Below are 11421 nucleotides of genomic sequence, written 5' to 3'. Positions count from 1 at the left end.
ATCAACTTCTTCTTCCATAGAAATAAGCTGGTACAACAAATTAAAATTGATCAAAGATGCTTCGATCAATTTGAAAAAAAAAACATCTTCAGGATATATTGTTAGCGAAATGAAGGATTCTTCTATCTTTCCCTGCTTGTCTTTTTCCATCGGATCTCACACTCAAGGGAATCCATTTGAAAAAAATTATATAGTTATGTCAGCATATTCATATCCAGTGTAATTAAAAAAAATCAACATAATTAAAATGTTAATAGGCCTATGCTATGCTAATTAATCTTGTGTATATGCCTCTCTACTTTCTAAGGTAGTCTTTATTTTGTAGGTGGTTTCTCTTAAGAGCAGTGAACTTGACAGCTATGTCCTCATAATCTGGCAATTTAGGATGAACATGATTTGGATATTGTTGACATGAATATGTCCTTAACATATCTTTTCCCTTTCTGTGTCTCTCCTGCGGCATTGTCATGGCCCTTGAATATAGAACTTCGTTTTCAGTTCTGGTTAAAGAACCATTAATCTTTGGATCTGAAACACTGAAGCTGGCAATAATCTCTTGTTTTGTTTCACTGTTTGCGTTATTACCAACCTCACAAAATGGTCTACAATGACAACATTCATCATGCATACAATCTTGTTCAACATGTGGCATAGCTTCTATCAAAGGTTGAGTTTCCAGAGAGTCTTTGTTGTCATAAAGGTAATAATAACAAGGTTTGTCCAAGCTGCATCCTTTTATTTTTCTGTTGAAATTTATTCTCCTTGTGCTATCTTCACTCAGATTATCCTGTTCGAGGCACGGTGACTCTTCAAGCCTAGACTGACCTGATTGTAAATTTTTCCGCCTAGGTAGCATCAGTTTCTTCTGATCTTTTGTGTTGTCATCAACACTAACATTCTTCTGATTTCTGCATGGCTTTTGATAATAAACCATGTATCCAATATCAATAATGCCTACATTTTTTATGGAGGATGGTCTTCTTTTTGATCTTTTTCTAGGTGCTCTTTTGCTCCTTCTTGAGGTCATCGTGCTTAACGACTCACACATCGATTCGTCTTGATCTATATCGCTTTCATCAAATCCATATTGAGTTTTTTCTCTACCAGAAAGACATGAAGAATTGTACTCGAATAGCATTTCGTTGTGGCAGGCAGCGTATTTTGGTAATGAAAATTGATACTCCTCAACCTCTTCAACATAATCTACCATTTCCGAAGAAAGTAGCTTAGGAAAACCTACCTCAACTATTTTCTCGAATTTATCTTGCATAGGATAGCTCAGAATATATTGAGGATATTGCGGAACAATCGACATTATAGCAGAAGAATCAACCGCAAATGTTGATTTGGGAAGAGTACTATTGCAAGAGTCACATTTGACATCTCTTTCTATCTCATCAATCTCAGAAGGATGGACTTTAGATTCTGAAATTGAGGCATTTATTTTGTGATCATTTTCCACTAGTTCATACCCTTTGTTTTCTATATGCTGCACAAAAACATAAAACATTATTTGCTACTACTTACTAATAATATAAGATCATAAGTTCATGAATATTATTACAATGACTATAGTTTCGAAAAACGAACCTGCACTTGTTGCCAATCAGGGTAATATTCTATGGCTAAAACATTTTGTTGAAGACAGTTATTATCTCTAGCAATTTTGTTCACCATTGCGTACTTCAAATCCTCGGCCACATATGTTTCTGATAAGTTCTCTGCTAACTGTAATTTTTATGTTTCATGAGTATGTATACATCGTTAACAAATGTCAAATTATTTTATCTATGAAACACAAACATAAATACTAACACTAACACATCAACACTTGTAATAATTTTATAAAACAAAAGTGTCGTGTCGAAATGATAAATATAAGACACCAGACATTGCTTCAATCTAAAAGTCGGTGCTATATAGTATATACTACTTTATGAAGTAAGTGAAAAAAAATAGTACCTGCATGTTAACAAGATTTCCAGGAAATAACTCAACCGCGGCCTTTGCAAATTTCTCTCCATATCGTTTTCCAAACAATTTCCTGATATCAGAAAGCTCCGGAATTTCCCCACATCTTGCAGATGCATATATAAGACTAGAAATTGCTATTTTTATATCATTTGGACAGTCCCTGATTTTGAGAAGTTCAAAAAATGTATTCAACAAAATCACATTAGCTATCATTAAAAAGAATTGTAGGGCCGTAGGAAGAAATTTTACTTGTGCCTTCGAATATAGGAGAACTGTGATAGAATAAATTTACAGAATTTTTCTAACAATTCATATGCATCTGCCAAGCTTTCATCTTTTATTAACTGCTCGACCTGAAATAAATATATATACTCATATAAATTTCATAACAATAGCATGCATATGATTGTGACTTGTGAAACAAGGTAGTAATTGTTATGTATTAAATGAAAGCATTGTGAAGTTTCCATCAAGAAAGGTTCTGATATAAAAAAAAATATATCAATAAATTACCCGATTAAGAGCAATTTCTTCATGACCACTTTGTATTAACTCAGCCAAATCATTTCGTAGTTGCTTAACTATTGTTTGTCTCTTGTTCTTGAGAAATTTGATTCTGTAACATGCTTTCTTAATAGCCTTTTTACTGTAAAACAAGACAATCATTATCAAGTATCAACACCTCATAAAAATGAAATGATATAACATGCATGAGTAGGAGTAGTAGTATAGTTACCATTTTGAAGCTTTGGACCAACCGAACAAAATCTCAAACATATCTAAAAAAGAAGAGAGTTAAAGATGAGTCAGTTTTGGAGACAGAAAGAGTAAAATGATGTGATGAGAAAAAGTTGGAGAAGGAAGAAGATGAACAACCAGGAATAGAGTATTCGGTCGTGCTTGTTTGGTGTAGAAAAGAGTGGTTTGTGTGGTCTTTGTTTCTCGTTCAAATAAAATAACTACTCCACACACAATTCTTCTTCGTTGCAAGTTTTAAGGACACATGTCAATTTTGCATATTGCTTTTTCAATTGTAATTGTTCATGTTTGTGTCCACGATGACCATTATTACTTAGTACAATATACCACGAATTAATTACCACGATGTATTATTATAAAGTTTGTTTGAATTAGATCAAATTTTAGATTTATTTTTTAAAATAATATCGAATCAAATTGTGTGTATGTATTTTAATATTTATTTATTATTGTTTTTATTTGTATTATTTTATTATTTATGAATTTAATTTAATATATTTGTTTTTTACTATTTTATTTATTTCAAACATAATTATATAATATTAATTATTAACTTTAATTATATAATATTAATTATTAACTTTAATTATTAACATAATTACTATTTTACCAATATATTTGTTTTTATCATTTTATTATATTTTAAGGCTAAATTATAGTTTTGATTTCTACTTTAATCCATTTAAGAAATCAATCCCTAAATTTTATTTTAAATAATTTTGGTTTTCTTTTTCATTTTAGGTCAAATAAAGTGAGATGTGTTTTTTTTAATTGTCGACACAATTAGACCTCGTGAACACTGTCAACTGTGTCCTCTTATTTTATATGACATTTATATTTATTTCTTTAACTTTAATTTATTTCAAAAAAATTAAAAACCAACAATATAAAATTCAAAATTTTAAATTGGATATATATTCGCATGTAACTTATTGTTTTCATTCACATGAATTACCAAATTAGATATATATTCACATGTAACTTATTACATAGTGTGTCGTACAGGCAAGTCAAGGTAAATTGACTTTGCTTAATTACCTTGTCAAGCTATATACGTGGAAAAGTGGATGAAATGAATAAGAAAAGTTGGGATATATATATTGAATGTCATATACCAAGACTATTAAAGTAATTAACGAATTAGGATATTTAAACATTAAATATACGTGGTATTATTATCCAAAATTTTCATTTGATTGTGGTCTTCGACCTCTCAACAATGATGTTGATGTAGTTAAATTTGTTGAATATCTCAACGCGTTTAAATCTTTTGATATATATGATGAGCATATTATAGATGACTCAATTATCTGCACTAAAAAGGAATGCAATGAATATGTTTGAGCCGTAATTGATATATCTTGAATGAGATCAGGATGAACCATTCTGTGGTGAAGCTCAAAATGTATCAATGAAGTTGAATAAATATAGCATATGCAAATTGAAGACGAGGATGAAGTTGAACCAGTGCAAGTTAACAATGAACATATGCAGTTTGATACATAACAAGGGCATGCAGTCTTGAATGATTTATGTAGCACCTCAAATTTGCACCTATCATTGTACATACATTCTCATATTAGGTCATAGCATAACATGGTCCACTGCATAGCATTGCATTGTCCCATTTGCCTCAAGTGCAAGCCAATCAAGAAATTAGGTCAAACTGGTCAGGAGATCAGTCAGTCAAGCAAGCAAGTACAAATTCCATTGAGCCAAGGCCCTAGGGTTGGTCCAACATGTTCACATGACTTGGGGATCCATTTGAAGTGTTTCGGTCAAGGATTGGATGTTCAGAAGTCATCAGTCAATGCACAGTTTGCCAGAAACCCTAAAAGTCAACTGTTGGTCAACTGTCCATTTAATCAGTGATTTGATGATGGAAATTGGTTTGGGAGGTCTCATTCATGTCCATATAGTCTTCATATATCATGTCAAACACCATCATGGAAGAATTTGAAGCCAGATCAGAAATTTCCAAAAATGGAAACTGGACCTGTAATTGAAACCTGCCAAAAATGGAAAGTCTTGATCCTCAAACTTACATCATGATGCAAGCTTCAAATGAATTTTTGCCCAACATGAAAGTTGAAGATCTTGTTCTCCCATTTCCAAAAAGTCCAAGAACTCTCAATTCCCATGTATGGTTGGCAAGTTATGATCGAATCGTTTTCAGAAATTTTTGAACTTCGAAAGGCCATATCTCCCAAACCATTTGGCCAATTTTGGTGGGGTTTTTTCCTACAAGTCACATTTGATCCCCTCTTTCCAAAAATGTAACTTTCATGTACCAAAACTTCACCAATCAAAATGGCATTTTTGGACTTGCATGAATTGATTTTAAGTGAGGTGAAAAAGTGAAGTTTTAAATTAATCATTTCTAACCAATTCTACCATCCAAACATGTTCTGAAATGTCATTTGAGACTTGTTGCAAGCTCATTTTCGTGCAGTACACATAGCCATCACCTACTTGCTTGAAAATTGGCCAAAAGTACATTTTTCAACAACTACATCCCACATTTTCATGGACCTTGATTTGTACCTTCAAACAGAGAATTAAAAGATCATTTTCTGTCATTTACAAACCCTAGTAGCAGCCTGCCATACAGAAGAGAAAACCATTTTTCTATCCATCCTTCATTTTTGCACTTTGGAAGTTTTCTTGAAGAAGCCTCAAAGAGCACGACCTGCCTTGTTTGCAACATCATATGCCATCATTATGGAGTTCATTGCAAGCTTATTTTCATGACTGTAAAGCCTTTTCGAATCTGTTCTCATTAAAGACTCACTCATGACAGTTCATGATTAGAAGAAATTGGAGCGCCATTGATCCATTTCCTTTCATCCATTCTTCAACTGGAACTCTTTGGAACCTCTGTTTACGCATCTCATAGCTCAACGGCCATCATCCCAGTTCTGCCATAGATCGAAGGTTAGAAACTCATTTTCGAAATTCATGAAATGATATGTTGGTTTGTGTACATCTCACTGCCATGAACACCCTGGACCTTTTATTTTTGATTTTCGTTGAGATTTGGTTGAGATAGCTTTGATTTATGTTTGTGATGCCAAACCTGTTTACTTCGATTCATGCTGGCCATGGCGTTTTGTTGTGATTGGTACTTGAATTCGTGATGTATGAAGTAGGAACTATGGATTGGTGTGCTTGATTTTGAGTTCCAAGAATTTTGTTCTTGACCTGGGTTCGTGTATGAAGAAGCTGCCCAGATTTTTTTCTTTTCCTTCGCGTTACTGTAGCACGTTAGGGTTTTAGTTTGCATGAGGAAGGTGATTCGTGATTGGCCATTGGAAGTGGGCCAGGCAGTGTGTGACTGGCGCGTGCCTTGTTTGACCGGGGCGCTGACCCCCCTTTTAATGAAACGCTGAGTTTCATACTCAGCGAAGGGCACAGTGGTCTTTTGCTCTTTCATTTTTCAATTAATCCTTTAATTATTATTTAATTCACCTTATTTTGTAATGTTTATTTCACTTACCATGCCTAACTTACAAAAATCATAAGTTCATCATTTTAAACCCAAATTTCATGGGAATTTTTGCATTGTGTTCATCTGGATCTCTAGTTTTTTATCATGATTTTTTCAGAATTTTTGCACGGATAAATTTTAATTGGTGCTAGGGTTTGTGACATGTATGCATATTTTGTACACTTTGCCAAAACATTTGTGAAATGGTGATACTTTATCCAATGGCTCCCAATTTTTTGTGCTTAAACTAGACACACTCATGGTGATTTTGGTGTAGAGTTTGTGAATTTATCATTGCTGGTTTGTGAGATATGATTTTTTGAATTAGGGTGTGACAATTTGTGTCACACCATTGATGTGCAACTTCATGATTTTTGATACCATGCTTCTTGACCTCCAATTGATGTGAATTTTTGCATGAACCTACTCTTGGATGTCTAGTTTACATGTGAATTTTCTTGGAATTATTTATGGCATTTCCTAATTGTTTGGGATTTTCTCCCCTGTTTGGTCTTATGTTGACTTTTTGTGACACATGTTCCCATTTCATTTGTGAAATTCTCATACTTTATTAGATGGACTTGAAATTTGATATGTGATTACTAGACATCTTAAGCTTTGCCATGATTTTAGTCCCATTCATTTATCATATGCCATCTCTGATTTATGAATTTTTCAAGTTGATGCATGTTTGGTTGACTTCTTTGAGCATGTTCAAAATTGCTTTGACTTTCTGATTTTCATTGACTGCCTTCCACTTGTCCAAATGAGATGAAATTTGACATGCTTACCATGCTGTGGGTTGTGATTGATCATGATTTATTTGGTGATTTTTGGAAATGTTCAAGATTGCTTTTGAGTTAAGTCTTGCTGTTGACTTCTATGGGCTTCTGTTTGCAACACTTTGACCTAAATTGTTCATGAAATGATGATGATGATTGATATGAATGTGAACCCAATTGGTTTGTTTCTTGATTGTTTGAACATGATTTTGGATGCTTGCCCTTTGCTGTTTTGACTTTCTCATTCTCTTTTGACCCTAGGCTTGTCCTAGTGGTCCTGTTACTCACTGTTGAGCTTATGTTTTCAGGTTGAACACCAAATGACCATTGAGATCAATTTCTTTTGATTGAGCTTGCTTGAATATCATTGTCTAACCTCTTGGTTTTGTAGGTGGCTCGACTCATATGATTTGAGTCTTGTGCTTTGCACATTGGTCCCTCTGTGTTGACTGTTGTTTCCCAATTCCTTTTGCCTTAACTGTTGAACTGTGTGCTGATTAGTTTGACTATTTCAGGTACCATTAGTTGCTTAAGTTCTTTGAACTTGCTTTGCTTTTCTATTTAGCAACTTGCTTGAGGTATAATTCCTTTTTCTTCATGTAGTCTGGAAGACCTGGCCTGTTACTTGGCCAGGCAACTGTCTGAAGTCCTCCTTAAGAGGCAATGTTTGTGTATGTTTAATTTGTCCTTGTACAGAGTCAAAGACCTCCTAAGTGAAGAGGCAATTGGCAGACACAAGGGATATGCAATCTATCCCCTGCTATTCTGTGTGTCATCTGCTTTGCTCACACCACTGTGTTGATGCATTGCAGATACAAACCCAAGATCTTGTACAATTGTACAGTTGAGTCAGTTTTAAATGTGTACAAGGGTTCCCACTTTCTGAACCCACACATTCTTGTCTTAAGCTCTCCCAGGCCAGGGATAAGAGCTGTGAAGTCTTATCTTCACTCACCTTTCATCTGCTTCACCTTAGCCCCTCAATGGCAAGGTTAAGAGTACATTCACCCAGTTCCAGAGGTTTGTTTGTTGAGGTTGATATGACCCCTCGACTAAAACCTAACCCTTGTTTGAGCCACTTGCTTGTGTATAGTGTGTGCTATCTGTGCTTGTATGTTTGTTTGACTTGCTTCCTGTGCAAGTTAGGGTTAGTTTAGACTTGCTTCCTGTGCAAGTTAGGTTTTGCTTGGCTTGCTTCCTGTGCGAGTTAAGTGTGTGTGTGGCTTGCTTCCTGTGCAAGTCATGATTAGGATAGGCTGGCTCCCTGTGCCAGTTAGCTAGAAACGTTAACTTAGGGTTGATTTGCATGATGACATCTAGGCTCGAGTCGTAGTCTCCCTAGTTGTGTCTCCCTTTGTTATCTGGTTAGGCTAGTCCTGTATCCCTCTGTAGGGGAACTACGTCGCCCTGATCCTCATATCAGATGAGGTACGTAGGCAGGAGATGAGCTGATCTCTCCGGGCGCCTGTGTCTTTGTTTTGTGTTGTTGTGTGCTAGGAAGCTGATGTAAGTCCATCGAGTGGCGTTCGGGTTTCAGTGTGTGTTTTGGTTCGGATGCTGATGTAAGCCCAGTAATTGGCATTCAAGCTCCACGTTTGCCTTCTTGTGTGTGTTTTGGTTCGGATGCTGATGTAAGTCCAGTGATTGGCGTTCAGGCTCCACGTTTGCCTTTGCCTGTGTTTGTTTGTGTGTGTGTCAGCCGAGCTACGAATGCTCTGATTCTCCTTCGTCCAAGGAGATACGTATGCATAGGACGCGATATCCTAGCGAGCATGTGTCGTTTCCCCAGTCCGAACTACTTCGACTCTGATGTCTATGCCTGATAGACTAAGTAGGCCCAGGATGCGATATCCTGCCGAGTCAGTTTCAGTCTGTTTTCGTGTGTCTCTTTCAGCCAGTGTGTGTGAGTTTGAGCAGTGTTTAGCAACCATTTTCCTTTCTTTTTGTGCGTGGATCCCGTAGAGTACTACGGATGCGTAGGGGTGCTAATACCTTCCCTTCGCATAACCGACTCCCGATCCCATTCTCTTTGGTCGCGAGACCATGCTTTTTCCAGGTTTACTCTGAGCGTTTCCTTTCCCTCTTTTGGGATAAATAACGCACGGTGGCGGCTCTGTTGTTCTTGTTTTCCCGCCGGTTTTTCGCGTAATGCGACAGCTGGCGACTCTGCTGGGGAACTAGAGAAGTTGACCTCTGCTGGTCCATCTTCCCTGAGCGAGTCTCTCCTAGCGCTCTCTAGGTCAGGGCTTTGGTTGCTTTGCGCTGTTTTATTGCATTCTTTGTATTTATTTGCATTTACTGTTTGCATTTATTGTTTGCATTTATTGTTTGCATTAATGTTTGCATTCATTCATATTCATTTGCTGGCTGTGCTGTGTCTCTCTGTTGGGGTGGGAGTTACATGAGGTAAAAGGCCCAATACCCAGGCCATGAGTGAAATCTAGGATACCTAGGAATAGAGTGATTCATGGGAAGCGGGTGGTATTGCGCCACTTAGCGGAACATTGATATCACGAGCAGTTCAGACCCTGGTGGGATATTATCGTTACATACTTCGGGTGTGTATATGATGATGTTCTGCGAAAGGTTATTTATGTTGCGTTTCTCTCGACCTTACCCTGGCCTAGATGACACCCGTGAGTGGGGAGGGAATGATCATTATTACAGGTACAGTTGGTGACTTGTTGGTGACTTGTTGGTGACTTGTGGTCCTGTTGGTGACTATTGGTTCAGAATTTTGGGGTCTCAGATGACTTTGGGTTTCAGATGAATTTGTGGTCCCGAGTTCAAGCCGAAGCTTTGATCCTGTGTTCTGAGAGACACAGCCAACCAGTCGAGTCTGCATCATTTGCATCATAGCATATTTATTTTTCAAAAGAAACGCAATAAAAAAAGATACAAAAAAAAAAAAAAAAAAAAAAAATTGATCCCTGCATGCATATCATTTCTCAGGTACATTCCAGAGCTTGTTCACTGATAGAGATGGCAACAGTCCCAGAGTTGAAGCGGAAGACTTGTTCCTACAGCTTTCACCGTGAACCTTTGACGTCTCTGATTGAGTTGAGCAACCTTATGACCAGTGGTAACCAGAAGGGGTTTGTTGACCAGTATGGAGATATTCTGACACTGTTGAAGATGGTAGTCGATCCGGTGCCGTTGCAGACTCTTCTACAGTTCTACGACCCAGAGCTTCATTGTTTCACCTTTCAAGATTATCAGTTGGCGCCTACTCTTGAGGAGTACTCCATTCTGCTGAGTGTCCCGGTCCGGTATCAGGTTCCTTTTTTGGATGTGCCTAAGGAGGTTGATTTCAGAGTTGTTGCCAGAGCTCTCCATTTGGGTATCGAGGAAGTCAGTGATAATTGGAAGTCCAGTGGGGATGTTGTAGGATTGCCTTTGAAGTTTCTGTTGAGGGTAGCTAGAGAAGAAGCAGAGAAGGGAAGTTGGGAAGCCTTTCATGCTCAGTTGGCCGTCATGATCTATGGGATCGTCCTGTTTCCGAGTATGCCCAATTTTGTTGACTATGCTGCAGTCAATATTTTCATTGGAGGAAATCCAGTTCCTACTCTGTTAGCTGACACTTACTATGCTATTCACAGTAGGCATGGTAAGGGCGGGGCTATCAGGTGTTGTCTCCCGCTTTTGCTCAGATGGTTCTTGTCTCTTCTGCCAGTCAGTGGACCTTTTGTGGATGCTCAGAGCACACATAAGTGGACTCAGAGGGTTATGTCTCTTACCTCCTATGATATCAGATGGCAATCTTACCGGATGGATGTGCGTAACGTCGTTATGAGCTGTGGAGGATTCCGTAATGTGCCACTCGTAGGGACTAGGGGTTGCATCAATTACAACCCGGTTCTTTCTCTTCGCCAGTTGGGGTTTGTGATGAAGGGAAGACCGCTTGAGGCTGAGGTAGCAGAAAGTGTGTATTTTGAGAAGCAGAGTGACCCGGCTAGATTGGAGCAGATAGGGAAAGCTTGGAAGTCTATTGGTATAAAGGATGGATCTGTCTTAGGGAAGAAGTTTGCCGTTGCTATGCCCGATTACACTGATTGGGTCAAGGAGAGAGTAGAAACTTTGTTGTTACCCTACGATAGGATGGAGCCGTTGCAGGAACAACCACCTTTGATCCTTGCTGAGAGTGTGCCTGCAGAGCACTACAAGCAAGCCCTGATGGAGAATCGCCGTTTGAGAGGGAAGGAGCAAGATACCCAGATGGAGTTGTACAAAGCCAAAGCTGATAGGTTGAACTTGGCTCATCAACTCAGAGGAGTGCGAGAAGAAGATGCTAGCAGACTGAGAAGCAAGAAGAGATCCTACGAGGAGATGGAGAGCATGTTAGACGCAGAACACCGGGAGTGCTTGAGGTTGCAGAGAGTTGAGGCCAGCTATCAGAAGAAGATCAGAGACTTGGAGAAG

At 37.8% G+C, this 11421-nt stretch overlaps 1 protein-coding gene across 2 annotated transcripts; it reads right to left on the bottom strand.

Annotated features, from left to right (window-relative positions):
* Positions 1–2968, bottom strand: LOC127083417 (uncharacterized). Of its 2 annotated transcripts, XM_051023728.1 has the most exons (7): positions 2851–2968; positions 2711–2753; positions 2488–2620; positions 2224–2327; positions 1963–2134; positions 1591–1728; positions 1–1489 (listed from the first exon to the last, which is right to left on the bottom strand). In XM_051023728.1, the coding sequence occupies exons 2-7, from the start codon at positions 2749–2751 to the stop codon at positions 296–298; spliced, it is 1782 nt and encodes a 593-aa protein (XP_050879685.1). In that variant the 5' UTR covers positions 2752–2753; positions 2851–2968; the 3' UTR covers positions 1–295. The 2 variants fall into 2 exon arrangements, with proteins under 2 accessions (XP_050879685.1, XP_050879684.1); XM_051023727.1 differs by lacking the exon at positions 2851–2968 and having other exon boundaries at positions 2711–2841.
* Positions 2969–11421: the final 8453 nt, after the last annotated feature.

Source organism: Lathyrus oleraceus, chromosome 5 (assembly GCF_024323335.1).
Source record: "Lathyrus oleraceus cultivar Zhongwan6 chromosome 5, CAAS_Psat_ZW6_1.0, whole genome shotgun sequence".
Lineage (NCBI taxonomy): Eukaryota > Viridiplantae > Streptophyta > Magnoliopsida > Fabales > Fabaceae > Lathyrus > Lathyrus oleraceus.
This window is presented reverse-complemented; position numbering and strand designations above follow the sequence as displayed.